We start from the raw sequence: 23,021 nt of genomic DNA on the forward strand, positions 1-23,021 counted from the left end.
ACACACACACACACACACACACACACACACACACACACACACACACACACACAATAAGCACTCTTGAAAAAAGTTCTGAACTCAGCTTTAAGGGTGTCGACTTAAATATTCATGAGTGGTACCTTATGAATTAATGATTTATTATATGTTGGTGCAGTGCTGATCAAATTCCTGTTGTGTATTTGAATGTCAGTTGTTGAATCCAAATACAATCCTTCTCAGTTAACTTTGCATCTGACACATGTAACCTAAGGAAGCCTGGGACAGGCAGCCTTGGTTACTTCGCACTGGGAAGCAGCCGGTGAGCGAGCCTTTTTGCCATTACTGTCACGTTTACAGCCGGTCTCACCACACGTGTCCCTGGCAGACACACAGGTGAGAAGGACAAGGCCAGTGACAAAAGAGAGAATGAGTGCGAAATAGTAATTGATGATGAAATTAGAGAGAGGGATGGAGGCAATATAGATCTCTGAGGTGATTAAAATGAATAGGGTGTTAGTGTGTGCACTGGAAACACAAGTGTGTGTGTTTCCATCCAGTGAGTAGATTTTTAATTCAGATATGAGTGTTATATGATTGTTATAAGTTCATTTTGCATAAAACAATAAACACTTCACGTTTCTAGGATTAAAATAATCATCAAATATATTTTCAGTGTTGGAAGCTTTTACAGGAGGCCTATTGTGCTCCTCTCCAGCTGGTCTACTAAAGTAGTTCTGCATGAACAACTGTTCAGAATAGTCCTTATTTATCTTACTTGGGCTTCGGTGCAGTCATTCAGTTCACTCCCTCCCGTTTCATTCACTTTAAGTCAGCTTCCTTCTGACTGGCTCTCTCCCAAACAAGATTTAACAGCAGGTAGTTAAGGCTTCTAAGGTGATCATATTAGATTCAGGTTAAAACAAAGATATAGATAGATAACACACAGGCATAATAGAGCAGCATCATGATGCAGCAAATGATAATTAAGAATTTATACAGCGTCATGTTGGATATCAAAAACTAAAATTTGCTCATCTAGGTGATGGCTGTTTTTATACAACGAAAGGGGGTGGGGGATTGGAGCTAGCTGTCATAGGGCGAGAGGTGGAGTCCACCCTGGACAGCTTGCCTTTTCATCCATCTCTCATCCATTCCTTACCAAATTTAAAAAAAAGGAAGATCATGTCCAAACCATTTAAAAATCCAGAACAAGTCTTAAGCCCTCATCGCATTTAAAGTGATTTGTTTTGTAGCTGATGTTTGGTCATTAGTAGACACTGCTGCTGTGATAACTCAAGAATGGGCTGACGTAGGATTTTCAAATTAATACCTCCATGCATCTATCGATGAGCTAATAAAAATATCGGATGAGTTTGAATGTCTGTGACCTTGAACTCAATGTCAGAGGTTAGAGGTCAAGTTTTCTGAAAATATTTTGAATGTAATAACTCACACTCAAGAAGAAAGTCACCTATAATTTTGAAATTTGCATCTTAAAGGCGACTGACGCCCTGTTTGGTCTTTCACCTGACGTTTCCGGGTTAATTGGCATTCCATACTCATCCCATCAAAGTTTTAAATCAACACACTGATTAGATCAAATGGAAAAAGTCAGTTATCAAAGCAAGTCTTAAGTGTTTAAAATTGACATATCAGCTTGATCTCAACTTTCGTAATCAAGTCTTTAATTAACAGAGTGACCAGACGTGGCATAATTATTTTGTTTGTTTGTTTCAAAGTTTTCACTCTGACTCACGTCAGTGTCTTGTCTTGGGAGCCGGGCAAACATGTGGTTGACTTCATATGTCTGAATGTAAATGAACACAGCAAGTCAACCACGCAGGGGCACAGGCAGACAGGTGGGACGAGTCAGAAAAACTGTAAACTGCCAGTCAGGAAGTCAGTGAGTTGTTCACTAACTCACTGAGTCAGACGCTCAACCAGTCAGCCGGGTAAAGAGCCAGTTAGTCAGGCAGAGCAGTGACTGGCTGTGAGAGTTAGTCAGAGTTAAGTGCTCACAGCCTGCCTTACTCGGTGTCACACTAATCCACTCAGCTAATGGAATTTTCTGCAGCACTGTGATGTTACCTGGCAACACTGCTCTTCCCCATCAGTCAGCCAGACAGACATCAGCCAGTCAACCAGCCATTCAGTTAGTCAGTCACCCTCTTCTGATTAGATCAAATGAAACATTAACGGCACCTATGGGGAGAATAAATCAATATAATGCAGGACACAGTAATGACAAAGTAGGCTATGATGTGATCAGGAAGACAGCAGAGCACAGGCACAGACTGTGTGTGCAAGAGTAGTTCAAAGTAAGACAGAAATGAATGATAGATGCCTGTAATATGAAAAAGAAACACAAACACAAGCCATCATGGACAAATTGTGTTTGTTGGAGCACCATTTCTTTTTCTTTTTTCTCTATTTGTTAGTCTTCCTGAGCCCATCTCCACCAGCTGGGCTCTAATAGGTAGGGTAAATGCTCTGTTTGGCTTTGCTATATTTAGCAATAACATTTGCACAAGGTTTAAATGCCCAAAAAGAATATGCAGTTGGTGCAACAAGCAACTTTACATCAGGGTTAAAACATTTTGTTTTTTCATATAGCCTGGGGTTACATCAGGCAGGTGCAATTGAAAGGTGCAAGTGATACATCCCTAGTATAATCCCAGGAGAAGACACAAATCCCTTTGGAGTTGCGTCAGGAAGGGCATCTGGTAGAGGGAAAAAAAGCTGCCAAATCAAATATGTGGACCTACCTGCTGTGACAGCCCCTTGTGAATAAGGGAGCAGCTGAACATAGCCTCTGACAAAAAGCCCAGATCTTTCTGAGTCATCAAAACCGCACTGCAACACTTTAAACACCAGCTTTTAAAATCAGATAACTTGTAACTGAATTCTGTTTTTAAGTCTCAAGTCCATAGCTGTTGAAAGCACACACACTAATGTCACTTTAAAAACATCAATCAACGCTAACCAGAGTAATATACAATGGGAAAATGCTAAATTTAATATTCATTTGCAAAGTTGCATATCAACCTCTTTGTCTCTTGTAAAGGATTCAATGTCAGCTGGTCACGCATCGCAGTCCTAACTATCGCTGTAAGAGGATGTGATATCTGATCCCTTCTTGGCGTCGTTAATTAGATGTCGGTGGTGTTCAGACTGAGCTAAATTAATCCCAGTATGCCTTCAGAAAATGTCATTACTGGTGCAGTGTGCATCTACAGCCAGCACATTATCATATCAGTCAGAGCGGTATGTGATTATGTGACACGTTCCTTTATGTGCCTTACAGTGAACGGTGCCTGGTCCTGCTGGTCGTCCTGGTCTCAGTGCTCAGTGGGTTGCGGTGGCGGGCACTACCAGCGGACACGCTCCTGTAACAGCCCCGCGCCTTCCAATGGTGGAGACATTTGCATAGGACTACACACCGAGGAAGCCCTATGCAACACACACCCTTGCGATGGTAAGGTCACATAGAAATTCAAAATCTTGTTCTGCCGTGTCACCACTGCTCAGGTGCTTTTATCACACCTTCGGGCAGGCAATCATCTCCCACACCGTGTAATTTCTGTGTCGTCCCCTTTGCTAAATTGCTTCTTTCATCTTTTCCTAATGAATAAACCAGGTCTTAGATATGTGAGAAGATAAACAGAAAACAACCCATCCTCCCACCGTGCCATTTCCTGCTGTGCTGCTGGAACTCGCAGCACCATGGCAACCCCTCCAGAAAGCTTTGAAAAGAGATCCACTGATGTTGTGGTACATATGGATATCTTATTTAATCAATCTGAGGTTTTGAATGCCCAGGTGTAGACAGTATGTGTGTAATATTACTTAAAAAGCTTTATGAGATGGATTTTACAGAACCAACATATTTTCTTCGCTATTCTCTGTGGATTTTAGCCGTGTTGTATTATTTGGCCAGATTTCAGGAGGCTCATTATTGATAGTTCTGCTGCCACTGGTCTCGTTTCGATCATAAACCATCCTCAAGCATGCCTGACAAAGGCCCATGCACCTCTCCTGGCTTTTCTTTCACACAGCTTCACTTTGCTACACACCTGAATACAAGCAGTGCATTAGAAAAGAACATTGCTTCTGCTCACTGTGGAGATGAATGGAATTATGTTTGTGCTGCTTCCAGCTGAAAGATTACACGTTGGTCCTTCTCCAGAGAGCAAAATACTAAATATGAATCTGATAGAACGGGGTTAGAGCAGGAAAGGGAGAGCTGCAGGAGGAGGGTCATTTATTTTGGAGGGTTGCTGAATTCATCTTCTTTAATGTTATTTGTCTGATAAGGTCTTATGTTTTAATGTGTGTTTTGTTACCTTTTGATAAGATAGGCCAGTTGTGAATAGATAACACTCTATCGTGAATTTGTCAATGTGGGGTGTAGATAGATATAGCCATCACAGCATCATCCATTGGTTAGCGGACGTTGCATGTTGAAACATTAGCATTTTGGCCATGTTGTTTTCAAAGGCCAAAGTTAGTTTCCTTATTTAGACCAGCAGGTGGATTCCTAAGTGATCATCTGAGGCTGGCAAGTTTCCTTAGCAAACTGCATCCATAAACTGTATCCTTACAATGCACAGATACAGGCATCTGCTGCCTTGTGCTAAGTAATATATCTTGACCAGTCTGTAATTCACAGATTTATTTATTACTTCTTTTTTTCATCTTTCTTTTTTTTTGCAAAAAACATGTTAAATATTTGCAGTTCAGTGAATTTAATTAGTGGTGGTGCGAGCTGTAGCGGAGAGTTGCCAGCTACAGCTACTTGCTTTGTTTCACCTGCTAATAAAGGTTGAGTAAGTTGCAGTCATGCCCCTTACTTAACCTTTAACAAAGTCTTAGTGGCCATTGGAGGACCTGGCACTTTATTTCAGCTTCATAGAGGTTGTTTGTTTTTTCTGCAGGTGCAATGAAACCTTTGTTTTTGGCTGCTGAGTTCAAATATCAATTAACTTTCTCTAGACTGGAGCACTCCATCTTTAAATACTGTAGCAAGTACTTTCTCTTTCTTTATCAAGACTGAAGACAAAAAAAATATTAGGTGGACAAAACATACAAAACAAACATATCAATGAACCTGCAGAGTGTGAGCAGGGAATTAATACGGTAGCTGCAGAAAGGCCTCTTAAAGCACATAGTATTAGATAACACATTCATTTTAATGGAGAGATAGAATATCAACCAAAATGAAGAAAACCTACATTACATAAAAAAATCAAACAATTGAAAATTGATTTGCGTGTCACAGTGAAATAAGTGCAACCCACTGGCTTCTACAGGTTATAACTGATTGATTGATAACAATTAAGAGCTGAAGTTTCGAGTTGCCAAGCAGTAACCAAGAAATATAAAGGAGATGTGTGCAAACCTGATGACAAGCTACAAGAAATGACTTACTGCTGTACTTTCCTGCAAGTACAAAGCCACTTAATGACACACTATTGCATTCAATTTCTAACTTTTATGTAATGTGCTTTTTCTGGATGTTTGGTTTATGTTATTTCTCTTTTTAAAATGATTGTAAGTTTGCTCAAAAAATGAACAAAGTCAACAGGAGATCAAATAATTACTTCTCTCAATGTATTTAATAAAAGTGATACAGTGTTTATCTAGCATTCATGACTAATGCTGGGCAGACACTGTACGATTTTTTTTTTCAGTCGCGCGATTCAGCTCCTGCTCAAACTGTACGATTGACTCGCAGGGGTTAGAAGTTCATAGGTCACGATGCAGGTCTCACACTATACGACCAGATGCTCTGATGCGACCTGAGTGCTCACACTGTGCGTCCATAAAATGAAGGTTATAACAGAAATTCTGTCGCTCGCTCTCCCTCTCTGGCTTTCACTCACACAGACACACCACCACCATCAACTTTGCTAAATTGCTAATGAAAAACATTGATCAGGCAGCTGTGATTGAGCAGCAGTGTAGATCCAACTATTTTCACGGTTGTTGTGTCGTGATAATTTTGTGAGGCCACATCGAAAAGGGTCGGATGAGCTTTCCAAAGTTCTACAAGTTGCACAGTGTAAGCCCAGCATAAGATGGTGAGTATGGTATAGCTTCCAGACAACAATTGGTGCACTACGTTAAGTCTCTTAACTTTAAACTGACCTTACAGAGCAAAAAGAAAGTGGAATATAAAACAGTTCATGCTACACCTTTGTTTCAGATCTGTGGCCTCGTGTAAAATTCAGATGTTCTGCCAAACTTTGTGGATTACGCAGACTTATGTCCATTTTCATTGCTAAGGTTAAAACATCTAAGAGGCGGGCATCCTAAATACCTGGACAAATAAAACAATCTAGCTATGACTACAGGTAAGTTGGGTTTTATGTATTTAGTTTAAGAACATATCTATACCTTAAAAGTTAAAATAACAGAAACACAAGGGAAGAAGACTTAAATAAGAACAAAAAAAAGTTTGAGTATTCTTCTTTTCCCTTTTACTTTGAAGGTTAGCCTTGCTTTCCCCACATGTGATGATATGTGAGATGTATAAAAACAAGCCACCCCCCCGTCTACTTCTACTCTGCTCCCACAAGGACATTGAAATATTCATGAGAGATCTGCCTGCTAATCCAGGAGGATGGGGGGAAAAAGTCCACCTGCCGAACTCATAAGGTTTCATCCCGATTCTGATTCTAAGGTTTCATTTCAAACAGCCTTGTTTTGTCGCTAACGTGTGATTTGTCATCTGTTCTTTCTTTATTTTATTTTTTTATTTATTTATTTAGGACAGTGCATGTTAATGAACATAAATGTAAAAAAAAAAAATTACATGAATGTAAACATACCAGATTATAGCCAAGGGCTAATTTCCATCTGTTGTCCTTAAGCATAAAAATAGACATAATAATTCATAAAAATTCATCATTCATTCATAATAAAAACTCCATCATCAAACTTACACATACACACCATTCTGTTCCCAAATAAAACATTAAAACTATACAACTCATACATGATCACACACTTGATTTGTCCATAACCAGTTTAGTCTGCTGGCAAACAAAAACAGGCCCAGACAAATATTCATTGTCTGGGATGCTCACGTGTATGTGTGAGTGTAGACAGATGTGTTATAGTGCAGATGACTTCTGTCAGATTTCAACAGCCGTTTCTTCTTAACAGTCACCTTCTTCAGATGCTTTTCCTTTTAAATCAGTCCGACTGTCATTCACACGGAGGGTAACGCTTACAGTCAGCCTCCTCGGTAATTACAGACAAAGAAAGGTAAATGACTTTCTGTCTTTTCCCCTCTTTGCCAAGATGCTAATCGGCCTCCTTTATCAGGTTAATGTTTTCCTGTTTGACGCGGACCAACAATCTCTGTTAACCCCGCACCAGTAGGCTGCCGGCAGTCTCTCTCGATCCCTATCTGTCTCCTCATCTGTTCGCTTATTGACAGGCGAACATCAGTCATCTATTGGGGTCTTCCTGGTGCTGCCGACCTCGCCGCATGTGTAATTAGAGGCAAGCTGGCTGTCAGTCACGAGGATATTTGATGCCTCTGTCGCAGGTCATTTGATTAAAGTCTCCACCAGTAATGGAGGACAGCAGGTAGGACTGTCAGGACAGAATACTAACGAGCAGCCCGCAGGCCTGATGCTGTTCTTTCCGACTCTACAGTGTGATCACGCAGGTCGTCTGGGTGACAAAAATAAATGGGAATAAATGAAGCAATTAAAGCCGGTTGTAGTGATGCACGGTTATTGCACACATTTGAGCTGGTCAGTTTGTTTCATGTGTCTAGGTGGTTGTGCAGAACGAATGGAGCAGAGAGCAGAGCAGCTTGTTGGTGAGCGTCCGCCTGATAGGAAAGGTAAAAGAAGGCCTGTCCTTCTGCCTCCACTGAGGCTCTCTCTGCCAAAACTGCACACTTGAGAGCGCGCTGAATAACAAACCAGCTTTTCATCAGGTTTTCATTTGTGGTAGCCTGTGCTCCCTCCACTCTGGTGCTTTTAAATACAGGGAGCGAAAGAGTGCAGCAAGTGCACGGTTCAAAGGGAGGCGTTGAAAGTTGGGCATTTTCTCTTTCCTCTTTGGTGGGAGCCTTTTGTTTACTGCTCGGTCGCCTGCTGCAGGGATACAGCACGAAAGCTTGGCTCGGGAGACAAACATCTCAGCTATGCACTAAACAAACTCTTCTGGTTTGCTCTTCCAATCCCGTTTACATCACAAACACTTTTGGTGTGTTTGGGGTCTTTTTCTTTTTCTTCTTTTTCTTTTTTTGGCTGTGCAGAAATGTGAAAGGTTCCCGCAGGTGGTGACAGCTTGGGTGGGCCCATTGCTTTCCAGGCCTGAGGGTGAGCTTGATGTGGCCTTGTGGTTGCTGGGGTTTTTATTTATTGCTCTTTTTTCCTGTGTTTAGGTGGCTGGATGGCCTGGTCGCTGTGGTCGGCCTGTGATGACTCAGGCCTGCAGATGAGGAGTCGTGTGTGTGGTGCTCAGGGCAACACCCCCTGTGTGGGGAACAGCACTCAGCGTAGAGACTGCAATGAAATACCCGGTGAGTTGTTCGGCTCTCAGATGCATACTGTAACCGTGAAGCGTCCTTCAACATTCTCATCAGAGCTCAGTGTTGGCCTCTCAAGAGCTCCTTGCGAGCGTCCTTCCTTTTTCTCTGATTTTGAGGGAGCAGCCTGTATTTTATTTTGTGTCCTCGAATGTCACCAAACACGCTGCTTTTCACCTATTCCATCATGGCTTTAGCTTGCCTTTGTCACAAAAACTCCATGATGCTGTTTTATGGGAAGTTGTAAGCACGCATTTTTGATGTGCAAAGCGAGGGTACACAAACAGCTAGCTGTTCTAGTGGCTCAGCCTTGTCTGTTTTTTGTTGTTTTTTCAGATTTTGTACATTTTGTGTCATTTTAATGGCAACAAAACTGACTGACAACACAACTAATAGTTACCCCCAGGAGGCTGACAATATTTTCAGACACTTGGAGCATTTTGACGTGCTCTGAAAGCGTTGTCAGTGTCGGGAAAAAATGTAAGTCATAGTCAGAGGGCTTATTTGTATTCAGTGACAAAATATCTAAGTGGCTCATGCTTGTACTTAAAAACGAACCTGTTGTAGGAAGTCATTTTTAAGCTGTGCTGGGATTTGTGAAACATGACTGGACCCATTGTGACAAACCCTTCTGTTAAATAAGGTAATCATTTAACAGAATATCAATATTTGGTGTCCTTGTATCAATACAATGCCCACCCCACACTCAAACCTGAAAGGTCTTCTACTGCAGCTACTGGTACCAACAGGTGTGTGAAACAACTGGTAATATGGGCTACTCTTACTCATGTCTATGCAGTTATTAATGTTTTTTAGAGAAGACAAAAGTCATAATTTACAAACTGAGCAGATGGAATGGAAGTCGTGTAATTAGTTAGTTGATCAGTTGTGTGTGTGGCTGCAAATAGTGTCTCTCGAGCAGAAGGAAGGCTCCTCTCACATATATCGCTCTCCATCCTGTTTTGCGTTTGACTTTATCTCTAAAGTTTCTCCACTGCTTTGATGTTATTTTCGGGGCTTTGTTAAGTGCGCTGCTGTTATTCATCTGACATGCTTTCTTCTGTTGATAAAATGAGTTACCTCTCCAAGATGTTAGTGTATGCATGCTAACTGTGTTACAGCCAAAAGCTTTTGCTTAGACATGACTGAAAGTCTCAGAATTGTTATGCTCATTTCCAACTACATACTTTTATTCTTGGACTGTTATTAGAATACCTTTGCATGGTTTACAGTCATGCTGATTTTTCCTATGTATACTTGGCCTCTGTGCTTTGGTGATCTACTACAGCAACAGTATACACATTTATGAGATAAAATAAGAAAAGCATACCATGTCCCCTTTTAGATAAATGATAATATTGGCACTCTGCCCTGCAACTGATCAGTTTATTATCTAACAATGCTCAACTACACAAACCAAAACCAGGGCTAACAATCTTCAGTATCACCATCATGTTAGTGCTTCGACATCAATTTGTGGGTTTACTCAAGCTTAATATAAGGCACAACTTCAGGATTTTATTTTGCCAAGATTTTTGATTTGCCAAATCTTCACTGGCAGCTCGCTCCAAAAGCCATAACTTGTTTGTTTGTCCAGGTTGTACGTATGCAGAATCAGCATCATCACGGTCTTCATCCTAAAACAGATATCCATAAATAAAAGCACATATTGTTTGTGTCTTAGTAGTCGACATCCTCTTTGTGCACAAAACTCATTTGCTCATGTTGATTAACCATAATTAAGTCCATGTGAATGCAATAAGTTAGCAGCTGACCCAACTGGCCTCGGCACACCTTGTTTTGCTGATGCCGATTTCAGAAAGTTTCTCCTGAAATGATCTTTCATGGCCTGCCAGCATAGGCCTCTCCAGGCTAAGAATCCCTAATGAGTCCAGACGAAGGCGATTAATATTAATGGGTTGTCACAACAGCAAATCACATCTAATTTTATTGCAGATTTCAATGAGGCGAAGGATGGATTTGTTAAGGTCACTTGCACAAGGGAGGCAGCTGTGAAGAAGTTGAAAATTTAAAAGAAATTCAGTCCAATGAGGAACTGCAATATTTAACAACTGAAAGCCACAGGCCTTCCTGCTCCTCCTCTTCCTTTGAAGAAGCTCAATGAGAGTGGAGCTGGTAGAAAGGTCGTGCTGTACCTGTAAATGTTTGTCCTGCCCCTTAGTTTCTATCACAGCATCTAGACAGGTTCAGTTCAATGGGGCTGTTGCTTCTCGCTCAAGTCAATTTTCCTCTAGAAATTCTTGAAATACCCTGATTTTTAAAAGCAAAAAAATCTCCATGGACCGTTTGTGCATCATTGAGGAGACATTTAAATTTTTCATTTACCATCTTTTTTCAGCATGTGTCAACTCCCCTGATGTTGCAACCAGTTGTTGTTGTGTTCTGAAGGCTGTTACACCAGGGAATGCATGTGTGTATGTGTGTGCATGCATGTGTGTGTCTGACTGTGTGTTCCTCTCCTCTCTGCAGTCATTCTCCCTGCATCTGGTTTTGATAAGGACCAACACTGTGGAGGTAAGTGGATTAACAGCTGCCTCCGCTTCATCTCCCTGTGCATGTTCAGGGTTTTTCTTTCCCCCTGTATGTTTCCACAGATGTCTGTCCATGATGTGTGTTTTCATACATTATATTTGTATATATTTATATGTCCATTTCATATGTGTTATTATAGTCTGTTAGAATTCCTAACAGCCAGTCAGGAGGACAACTCCTTCGTTTCATGTTTTTAATGGCCTCATACCTACTGATAGAAAAGTCCTACAGATGTTTTAACTGGACTGATAACAAAATACATCAGGAAAAGAACCCTGGACGGTCGTATTTCAGTCTTGCTTTATATTCTTATGAGCAACTTTAGTGGGTACACCTCAACTGGTCATTAACTTAAATATCTAATCAACCAACCACATGGCAGGAGCTCAGTGCATTTAGGAATGAAGACATAGTAAAGATGACCTTGTGAAGTATTTGATTGGGGAAAACAGTGATTTAAGTGATTTGGTTGCTGATGGATGGTCCGAGTATTTCCCTGCACAACTAACTAGTTCACCTGGGCCAACCTTTATATCCTGCAAGACCCAGGTGGCCTATGTTACCTGACGATCCTCCCATGCCAGCAAAACAGCAGACCGGGGCTTTAATAAGTGGGGGAGGGGCTTAACATCACCCTCCTTAAAAATCACGATTCCGCGTTGACACTGCAAATTATTCTGAAACGAGAAAACAAAAAAGCAACAATAGAAGGCAACATTAAAATGGCTTCCACACAACCTGGCCCACAAATGAGCTGACATCCACCCCCTTACTAAATCCAATTTTCCTACCACAGGAACAAATTAAGTGGTGGGAAGTAAAAGTGAATGTTGGCGGTTATAGGAATACGAGGCAAAATGGGTTCTAATTACAGGAGATTTCTAATAGTGTAACTGGTATACAGAAAGGGAAAGTAGTATCTGCCCCAGAAAGCAAATCTTTGCAAATAGGTTCAACACGAAAAAGAAACAGTTAACCTAACAGCAAGTGAAAGTCTACTCATTGGTACCTAAATGAGCACCAGATCTCATCACAAGTGCTGCCATATAGTCTGCAGCTATACACCCCCCACACAACACTGGATTTAAAGTATGAGCGTCAACCACAGTAGCACACCAAAAGGTTCCTCCAAGCAAAAACGTCAATACTAACCAAAATGGCCAAGACGGCAACAAAGGGGGAACAAAGCTACAACAAAGCTCAAAGCAAAGCAGATAATGGGTCTACAATAAAGCTACCAGACCAAACTACCAAGTTTAAATATTTCACAGCACTATCCTAGTTCAACTTTGGAACTCTTACCCTTCACACATTTTACCAGTTACACTTTGTCAGATAGTTACACCAGAAGGCTGGTCCAGCCATGTGTCCAGTAAGGCCACAAATCAACATGACAAATATGTTGGTGAAGCACTAGACACAGAGTTTATGCTCCCTAGTCCTAGTTTTTTAATACAAGTTGATCTTAACCCTAGTCTTCAGACAGATGCATATGCACCAAAAACAACGGTGCCAAAGAGCAAACTAGCAAGTTTCTGGAAACCAGATAAATGGTCCCAAGACATTGTCTTCAACAAGCTGTCACACTAAAGAGAAAGCGTGGTTGGTCTCCTATTGAGATGAACCATTACAAAAGAGATGCATGGCTCAGAGACTCATGTGGCTATACTCACCAAAAGCACAATGAAACTGTAAATTCATGGGTTTAACACCCAAGCACTATGCTATTGCTACTCTCTTCCAACATCAACCACAGAATACCTAAATTATTGTAACCGATCCAAAGAATTCTATCTTGTGTGGAACTCCCTAAGATACTCCTCACAATGCTAAATACCATTACTACTTTAAGCTGTACTCAGAACTTAGTTCAACTTGCATAAGCATTTAGCAAACCTAAAGCTAAGTTAGTAAGTCAGCACTGACTCAAAGTTCAATCTTACCAATGGGTCTAAAGATCCCGGACGAGCCCCCATTTGCCACAAACTGGTTCAAAGTAGGTGACACACACCTTCACACAAGAGGTTTACTTAAATATTTAAAAAATATATATTAAACATAACCTAACCAAGAAACAGATCACCAATAGGTTAAAGTCAGGTGGAGTGGAAGAGAGCACCTGAGCAGTTTACCTGGGCCAGCTTTTATGGCCTGCAAGACACAGGTTATCTGGATTAGCTGATGATCCTTTCATGGCAGCCAAGCAGCAGGTTTGGCTTTATGAGTTTGAAATACCATGAAATAATTGCTCAGAAATTCACATTTTTTCAAACTAGAGTGTTCATTTACCTTGTTAAAAACTTCCCAGAGTTTACGGGTTAATTTAATGCATTACACATGGTAAATATGGGTGTTGAAAAATGTCCTTTTTCAAGCTAATAATATGTACTCAAGCTTTGTTAACATCGTGTGTCATCTTTATTTTGCAGCATTTACCTCCATCCACCTAATTGCCACTGGTGTTTCCTGTTTCCTTGGGGCGGGGCTGCTATCTTTCCTGATCTATGTGTACTGTCAACGTTTCCACAAGCCTTCTCAAGAGTCTGCCATCATTCATCCCACCACCCCAAACCACCTCAACTACAAGGGCAATACCACGCCAAAGAATGAGAAGTACACACCAATGGAGTTTAAGGTAAGTGAAGCACACAATATTATGCAGAAATACAAATGAAAGTGCTGTTTACTTGGTGTTATTTAAATACACAAACACGCACACAATGTAAATATTAAGGATTCAAGGGCAGTGGGTGTGATTCATGTTTTATTTAGAGCTTTTATTCATTCATTTATCTCAATGGTGCAGTACGCGCAGAAGATGAATTACTGTTAATTTCTCTTCCTTCTCGCTCCTATACAGAATCTGTATGGCTTTACTACCTGCACCAAGCCCTTATGAATGGGGCTCATTAGCTTTCTAAAGCATTAGTCAGCCTGCGACCTCCCACTGCTATCGGTCTACTGTGCATTCACATTTACAGCAAGTCAAGAAGCTGTTTTCCTTAGAAGCCTGTAGACTTTCAGTGACATTTTGCGTCCTTCAATTGTTTTACTCTCTGATTGAGTTGGGATATTGTTATTGCATTTCTTGTTCCTGTTTCTGCAAGATGGTTTTGAGAAACAGCTGAAAAAATTATCTTAAACTCTTCTTGAGCAAAACTAGGAGGTTTGATTGTTCACTCCAAAATCAGAAATTGTATCTGTCGTAAAAATTCTGGTTAGGTGTCCTTCCCTCCTGCCTCTCTGAATGACCATAGAGGATTCATTTATATTTAAAAAAAAAAAAATACTACAATGATCATTTAACAATTGCATCTGCACCTCCTCCTTCTTGTGAAGGTGGCTGTATAATATGCAGTTTTGGGCTGTCACGGACAAACTTACAATTACTACCCTACAAACAGGAATGCAGCATGGCGATGTCGCGCTAATCATTTTGACGCTGGCCCTTTAGTGGAAAAAAATGCAAATGGAGTAATGGAAGTAAAATGTTCCAAATGAAATGTTTGTAATTCAAACAAAGAATAAAATCCAGTTGACTTGTGGCAGCAGAAGCTTGTTTGTGTGATGTGTCCTTCAGCTGTTATCATGACTGCGCCAAGGGGGACGTAGCATGGAGACAAATAACGGAGGAGTAACAGCCATGCATCTTGGCACCGCCTCAGTAGGTATTTTCATCATACTGTCTCCATGCATCAAACTTGATGTCCTAGCCAGGTTGATTAGATCCAAGTCACACAGTGTGGACTGTAATGAACTTATAAGGTTGTCAAAATCTTGCAGTGTAGACACCTTAAGGAAAGAGGCTGGATGGGATTTGGTCCCGAGTGCTTCAGCCATAAAAAAAATCCCCCACATAGAAGAAAATCTATGTTACGTCATGATATCTCTCACAAAGGACTGGGCCATCCACATTTTACTATTGCAGCCAGGCACTCACCAGATGATGTCAAATAAGTCTGTGAGAGTTTTGAGTTTAAGGCCTGTGGGATGAGGTTCAAACTGGGCCATGCTTTTCGACTTTAACATTAACCTCGTGTTTGCAGTCTGTTGGTGTTTGTCACTAAATATCTTTTTTAATAACATTTCATTTCAACTCAACTTTAATTATATAGCGTCAGTTTAATGACAGTTGCCCCAGCGCTTGACATTGTAAGGTTAACACCCCAACAATCAGACGACCCCTCTGACAAAGCACTTGGCAACAGCGCTAAGATAATCTTCGTTTTAGCTGTGAATGTGCTGGTCTTTGCTTAAAGATGCATGTTAAAAACTAATTTTAAAAAAAGAAGAAGCTAAATTCGTGTTTCAGGGTTACATTTGGACAAATAGAGGCCCTTTTTTCTCCAGACCACAATTTGGTTAGGCTGCCCACCTCACAAGCATCATGGCATATGTAAAGATGGTCACTTTGCTCACTATCTTCTTAGTAAAAGCCTGTAATATTAAAATAGAAGTATCATAGTATTATAAAGCTATTTTAAGTCTGTACAAAACTTATTTTTTTGCCAGCCAGTGTTTCCAAGCTCAGATTCATCATTCATCATCAACAAACGTGGTGCCAAATAACTATTTCTCATCCCAGTGTTTTTTGATTGTGTCAGCCTCTCGATACTTGTTGTCTTCACTGTTATTGTTGGCGGTTGTGTGGATGTGTTGCTGACAGCCATCGTGGTGTTGAGAGCCCGAACTCATTAGCTTTAATGACCAGAGGGGATAGCCAGACTCTGCTGGATGTGCATCCGATGTCACCATGTAGCACTACGGCACTGTTTATGCAGTGGCTTCCCTCTCCTCCAGGCCAATTTATGTTGCCCACTGTTGTGCATTTCACTGACTCTAACCTGATTATCTTCCTGCCCTGCTCCCCAGAGCTGTTCAGATGGATTACATTAGTCTAATGCTTCCCCTGGAAAGTGTTTCACCTTATGGTCGGCTTTTACCAGAGACTCTGCAAATGCATTAGAATAAAATGTGGGTTTTAGACTTGTTTTTATTTGAGAGCTCCAATGAATTCCCGCCATCTCCTATATTAAGAGCATTGACAAGATCCAAATTAAATTTGTTAAATTGGTTTGCTTTGGTTATGAATACACTTTCGCTCACACAATAACCTCAAAGCTACTGGAGGTATTTTATTTACCTGCAGGGAAGATTAACTTCTATATTATCTGCACCTCTGAGGAATGCAAAACAAAACTGTCCACGCCAAAAACCCTATTCCTGTCTCAAGAATTCCAGCTATAATTGAATCCTCAAAACTTGGTCTGAAAGTGACTGAAAATATATTTCAGTGTTGCGTTATTTTCCAGATCTACATGTATGAGGGATTTTCCAGAAGTGGATGCCTGTATCTGTAACGAAGCAGATTGAGCTGCATAAGAGTCGAGTGTACTTCAGTAAAATAGCATTTATTTTGGAAAAAATACTTGACAAGCTCATTTGCATTGGAAACATGCTGAAGTATTTTTATTGCTTTGGCAGCCAAACAACTCGAGGATGTATTCACATTCACTTCCTCACCAAGTTAGAAGATAAGATTACTCATGTGGGTATAATAATTATGAGGCTAAAGACAAAGACAGTTGGCTTAGCTTAGCATGAAGATGGTAAATAAAGGGGATGGCTTACTTGGCTGTTTAATGTTTATAAAATATTGTCTGCTGGCATAGTGTTTCATAGTGTGCATATGATTTTAATGCGACTTTCTTCCCTTCTGTGTTATTTCAGACACTGAATAAAAACAACCTGCTGCCAGATGAAAGATCCAATTTCTACCCAACACCGCTCCAGCAGACGAACGTCTACACCACCACCTACTATCCCACAGCGCTCGGCAAATTTGACTACCAGCCCAACTCATCCCCATCACCGTGCAGGACCTACAACCACACTAACAATAGCTGAGACCCGCCCCAAATCCGGCTCTCCACCCTGCTGCCCCAAACGGACGCCACCCCCCAATGCCATGGTGACATAACTGAACCGACATGAACTGAAGTGTTTTTCAGAGCTTGGCCAAGTTCCTCTGATCACCATCGCCCCCTGTCTTTGCTTTCTAGCCTCTTCACGTTTGTTTTTAAGGGTCTTTTTGGAACTTTCCATCAGGAGATCTGGATTGGAGAGGAATGCCCCTGTCCTATTATAGTCAGGAACTTGTGCAAGCAGCTGGGGCTGTGTTGTTGTAAAGGCCTGACTGGATAAAGCAGTGTCAACTCTCAGCTTCATGCAGAGAACTAGTGGAAAACTCTACGAGGACGAGTAACGGCTTTAGACAGATTGTTATTACCGCGCACTTCAGTGCCGATGCCGGGTCGGTCGACCATCCGCACTTCTAGAGGCTAACACGAAAACAATAAATTTAAAAAGAAGAAACATTTCTGTGGAGCTGGGTCACCGTTTTATGCCTCTCCATCACAAACCACATTTTCAGCTTGTAATGAACTTCGAGTCCCTCGACAGCAAAAGCAGTTACAGAGAACAAAAAGCACGTATAGCTACGTCCTTGCCACACAGCACAAAGCAAGAGAACAACAGTAAAAAAGAGAAAGCTCAATGAAGTCAATGCTGGAGTAAATTAGAGATCAATATCAGCTCAGTTGTTTGGGGGAGGGGGATCCACGCCCTTCATTGTTGCTATTTCACACGACAGAAAAGATAAGAAGTTTGGGGTTGATTAGGGTTTGACTACGCTTCACATCATCCTCAGTCGAAGGAGAAATATACCGCTTATGAGTCGAGTCCCTTGTCTTTAGTGGGCAGGGATATCGACTCCTACAGTCAAAGCACGGAGCGTTGGAAGCGTTCTGAACTGTAAAAGCTTTGGGAATTCCGTGGGTGCCTGTATGCAATAGAAGGCAGGGGCGAGATTTGTTTTATTTCTACTTTTTTTCCTCTATTTTTTGTTTTGCTTTTCAAGAACAATACAGACTTCTGGAAAGGAATTGATTGATTCTCCAATTGATTCTCCAATGGATGCATCGATTCTGCTGAGTGCTAAATAGCCCGGTGGTCATATCAAATATGGCCAGTGTGCTGAACAAGTGGATTGGGTTTTCTATGATGGTAGAATAAGCTAGTAGATTGTCACTTGTTCATTTTTTTTTTAAATGTTTGTTTTTCTAAGATGATAATTGTTTTATGCTCAGATGAGCTGTAGCATAGGAAGAAATATTTTGTTAAATAAGATAACTAATTATTTCTTGTTTCTCTAATTTCCATTTCACTGAATGAACACATTCCTTTTGTTTTTGATTGTTCGGCTTTGTGACCATTGCATCTTCGATACATGAAATGTTAACACACAAAAAAAATAAAAGGATTTCAATTATATTGTTTTTGCAAAGAATGTCAAAAAATATCGATCTGGGCCCTCTTGAAGAGAAAAGAAAATTGCTGAATTACGCTTGCCTAAGTTTACCAGTGAACATCAAAAGGGATGCATGCGTGTCTGAATGTAAGTGTGCTTGAATGAGCAAAGAGAGCCTACTGTATTTTGTACAATGTAAATGCTTTCATACATATGACTATGACGTCTGCAAAGCGTGTGTATGAGTGTGTGTGTGTGTGTGTGTGTGTGTGTGTGTGTGTGTGTGTGTGTGTGTGTGTGTGTGTGTGCACTTCTCCACATTGTGTTGCAGGCATTCTACTGTTTCCTTTTCCTGTTTCATGTCTGAGATGTAAGTTAAAGCATCACACCTCTGGTCCGTGCGGAGGTGGAATGGACGTTATTTATAGTCAAAGCTTGGTTTATAAAGGGCATTCTCACAGCTATATTTTATTATTATTGCCTGATCGATGAATGCTAACCCAGCAATGCTTTTCAGTTCAGCTAATGTACATGCACGAGATGAGAGCTCTATCTGTATATAGGAGCGACAGCCTTCTACCCATTTAATGTCCTTGAAGACAGTTGTGTATATGTATCTGTATATTGTATAGCTAACACTGTTTGTTTAAAAAAAAAGCCTTATAGTTGTTTAAAGAGAAAAAAAGTACAGCAGCTAAGTACACACCAACCATGAGGTTTGTTTGGGGACAGAGCTCCACAACGTGACCGACCGCTTGTGACTTGTGACCTTTCCCAGCTGCTCAAACACAAAATCTCCAGAGTCACATGAACCCGGAATGAAAATAACCCACCAATGAGAGTACCGCGTATCATACGCTGGAAATGATCATTTATAACGGCGATATGAAATTTAAAAAGATGTCATTTTGATGTAAACTCAGCTTGTGGTCAGACGGGCGTTCAACTGACTGGTCGATCTCGAGCTCTGTCCCCTGCGATGTGAGGCTCTGTGTCCTTCTATGCAACTTACCAGGTGTACTGTTAGACCTGTCATGTATAGTAGACAAATGTATAGTAATCACTGCCTTTTAGACACTGTGAATTTTTGGTACCCTATATTTTTGTATATTGTACATTATCAAAGGACAATAAACCTTGATGCCAACATAAAAAGTTAATAGGTTTTTGTTTTTTGGGGGGTTTTTTTTACTTGCCAGTAGCTGAAATTCATATTATCAAATAGGAAATGTAAGCAAAAAGTCAAAGATGAAACAAGAACTTCCAGATTCTGCTCTGTAAGTAGGAAAACCTGATGCAAAGTCCTAATGATGCTTTAGTTAGACTATAATAATTATACAAATAGGAAAAGAACCATTAGACAGCAACTCAATGCATTTATGACCTGCTGAAGTTCAAAGTGAGCGTCAAAATAAGGAAGAAGGTTATTTAAGCAGCTTTGAAAGGGGCATTGTTAGCAGCAGACAGTCTTTCAGAAACTGTTGATGTGCTTGGATTTTCTCTTGGGTTTACAGAATATGGTCTGAAAAATAGAATATCAAGTGATTGATTGGCAGGTCACTGAGCAAACTGCCTTGTTGATGTGAGAGGAGAACGGTCAAACTGCTTTGAGCTGATAGGAAGGCAACTATTTGTTACATCTAAGGTATGCAGAAGAGCATCTCTAAATACCAAACATGAAGCAGATGAGCTACACAAGCAGAAGACCACACTTGGTGCTGTTCCTGTCACCTAAGAACTGGAGACTGAGGCTACAATTCCCAAGCGGGTCACCAAAACTGGGCAAGAGAAAATCAGAAAACTGGTCCCGGGTCTGATAAGTCTTTATCAGAATTTGGTGGAACCAATATGAAAATACTGATGTTTTGTTACTGACCATGTCCATCCTTTTAGGACCACAGTGTACCATCTTCTGATGGCGGCTTCCAGCAGGATAACACACCATGTCACAAGGTTTAAATCCTCTCACACTGGTTTTATGAACATGTACTCGAATGGTAAAAAAAAAAAATGGTTCCAATACAGCACTTTTCTACTTGAGCACTCAAATCGCTTTATACGATAGACCTCATTCACACAAACATTTTTCTCTCTGCTTTTTCTAGCAAAGTGCTTTCAATCTAACATTCACACTGCCATGCAATATGTTTGCTCATCGACAACAAAAGTGACAGTCAGCTTTTTCTTTCTGGCTTTACCATAAAAATTCAAATATAATTACATAAAACTTACGAAATGAATTTGTATGTATTTGTTCCCCTAAAACACAGCCAGAATTGTGGCTCCCAAAGACTAGCTGTGTACCCATGTTGCACACAGAATAAATCAGTCACTCAGAGATATTCCCAATCTCAGCCCATTATGTGTAAAGCATACCTGTCCACAGAATCAACTCATTCTGACCTGTACAAGGCTGGAATGGGAGAAGCTTGGTGAGAATGCGATGACTATTTGAAAATGGAAGAAATATAAAATAACCAACGGTTGTCGTTGGTCTAGAGCTCCATGCAAAACCTTGCCTCATGGGTTCAGGAGGATCATGAGAAAAGTTGTGAATCAGCCTGTCTTAAGTTTGCCATCGATCATCTAAAAGATTCAGAGAAGGCTTGGGAGAAAGTGATGTGGTCAGATGACACCAGAATCAACCTCTTTGACATTAACTCGACCTGCCATGTTTGGAGGAAGAGTAATCCTGGCTGTGACCCAAAGAATTCAATCCTCCCAGTTAAGAACAGAGATTAAAACAGGGGTGTCGAACTCCAGGCCTCGAGGGCCGGTGTCCTGCAGGTTTTAGATCTCACCCTGGGTCTACACACCTGAATCAAACGATTAGTTCATCACCAGGCCTCTGGAGAACTTCAAGAAAGGTTGAGGAGGTCATTTAGCCATTGAAATCAGCTGTGTTGGATCAAGGACACATATAAAAACTGCGGGACACTGGCCCTCGAGGCCTGGAGTTCGACACCTGTGGATTAAAACATTATGCCAGGGGTGGGGAACTCCAGGCCTCAAGGGCCAGTGTCCTGCAGGTTTTAGATGTGTTGGTTGACATTCTGTCACGCTCTCCATTTAAATGAAACTAGCATAAAAATAAAGACATTTCTTGTAAGCGAGAAAACTTAGAAATTCACCAGGGATTAAATAATTATTTCCACCACTGTCTGTATATAATTCTAAATGACACATAAAAGCTATATGCATTACAATATATTTGCATTATGATGTGTCCATAAGGCATAGTTATTCAGTATGTAAGCTTTCGGGCAACTCTAACAAACTTAAGCTCATACATCTCCATTGACAATAGATTACAAAACGTTCAAATGGTTTTAAAGGAGAGCAGTAGTGATCTGCAAAGGTTTAACTGTTGGTTGGCCATTTGTTGAAAGTGAGGATAAAACACATTGTTTACCTCATAAAAACTGAGTGGAAATAAGAATTAAAAGACCTTTTTTGGAGCAACTGTTTTGATGAAGTAATTGACATGAGTAAAGGTCAATTAGGACGTCATAATTATTGTGCTAAGTAACACCTCTGTAAAGCTATCACTCCATGTAAAAGGACTACTGTAAAAAAAAAAGGCTCCTTTCCATGTAACGGGTGTGTTGTGAGGCTTTCAGTCCCTTTCAGCAGTGATTTGTCCTGTTTTGACAGTAGCCTATAAACCAAAACCTTAAAGAAAATGAGAGCAGGAATGAAGTCTATCCTACTGTTAGAAAGAAAGAAATGAGTTTAGTTGAAAGCTGAAAATAGAAGATTTCTGTTGTCATTCACCCTGTTGCTGTTTTCTTTATTCCACACACCCAACCCAGCTGCCTACATGTGTGCTTTGCTCTTGAGCTGCCTAAGGTTCACAGTTTGAAATGCAGAGCCTTCAGCTTTCAGGCCCCTCTTCTGTTAACCAGCTCCCAGTTTGGATTCAGGAGACAGAAACCCTTTCTACTTTTAAGATTAGGCTTAAAACTTTCCTTTTTGATAAAGTACATTGTTATTGCTGGATCAGGTGACCTAGCTTAGTTATGCTGCAATAGGTCCAGGTTGCGGGGGCTGCCCATGATGCACTGTTTCTTTTTCACTCACTATGTGTTTATACACCACTCTGCATTTAATCAATATTCATTTTTAATCTCTGGCTCTTTTCCACAGCGTGTCTTTGACATGCCTTCCTCCCCTCACCCCCAACCGGTCATGCCAGATGGCTGCCCCTGAGCCTGGTTCTGCCGGAGGTTTCTTCCTGTTAAAAGGGAGTTTTTCCTTCCCACTGTCGCCAAAGCAGATCATATCATATAAATATATCTATTCTTTGTTGCTTGTCCTTGTCAAGGTCATAGGGGGGCTGGAGCCTCTCCCAGCTACCATATGGTGAGCGGCAGGGTACACGCTGGATGGGTACTCCAGCCTGTTGCAGTGCTAACATGGAGAGATAGACAACCATTCACACTCATATTCACACCTATGGGCAATTTAGATTTTCCAATTAACCTAACCCCACTAACTGCATGTCTTTGGACTGTGGGAGGAAGCTGGAGTTTGTGGAGAGAACCCACACAAGCACAGCAGAGGCGGAGCCAGACATTTGAAACACCCGGGGCTTAGCCCTAAAGGGTAGTATGCATGTGGGATTTT

At 40.9% G+C, this 23,021-nt stretch overlaps 1 protein-coding gene across 4 annotated transcripts in view; it reads left to right on the forward strand.

Annotated features, from left to right (window-relative positions):
* Positions 1–19,550, forward strand: part of sema5ba (sema domain, seven thrombospondin repeats (type 1 and type 1-like), transmembrane domain (TM) and short cytoplasmic domain, (semaphorin) 5Ba) — a 191,909-nt gene extending 172,359 nt beyond the window's left edge. For 3 of the 4 annotated variants that reach the window (XM_042227660.1, XM_042227661.1, XM_042227658.1), the window contains 6 exons: positions 3,287–3,457; positions 7,772–7,840; positions 8,390–8,527; positions 11,024–11,068; positions 13,516–13,721; positions 16,817–19,550. In XM_042227660.1, coding sequence (XP_042083594.1) covers positions 3,287–3,457; positions 7,772–7,840; positions 8,390–8,527; positions 11,024–11,068; positions 13,516–13,721; positions 16,817–16,993 — 806 coding nt within the window. In that variant the 3' untranslated portion in view covers positions 16,994–19,550. The remainder of the gene's footprint in view (positions 1–3,286; positions 3,458–7,771; positions 7,841–8,389; positions 8,528–11,023; positions 11,069–13,515; positions 13,722–16,816) is intronic. The other variant, XM_042227659.1, reaches the window with a different exon arrangement.
* The last annotated feature ends 3,471 nt before the right edge of the window (positions 19,551–23,021 follow it).

Source organism: Haplochromis burtoni, unplaced genomic scaffold (genome assembly GCF_018398535.1).
Source record: "Haplochromis burtoni strain Fernald_Lab_line unplaced genomic scaffold, NCSU_Asbu1 Contig_275, whole genome shotgun sequence".
NCBI lineage: Eukaryota > Metazoa > Chordata > Actinopteri > Cichliformes > Cichlidae > Haplochromis > Haplochromis burtoni.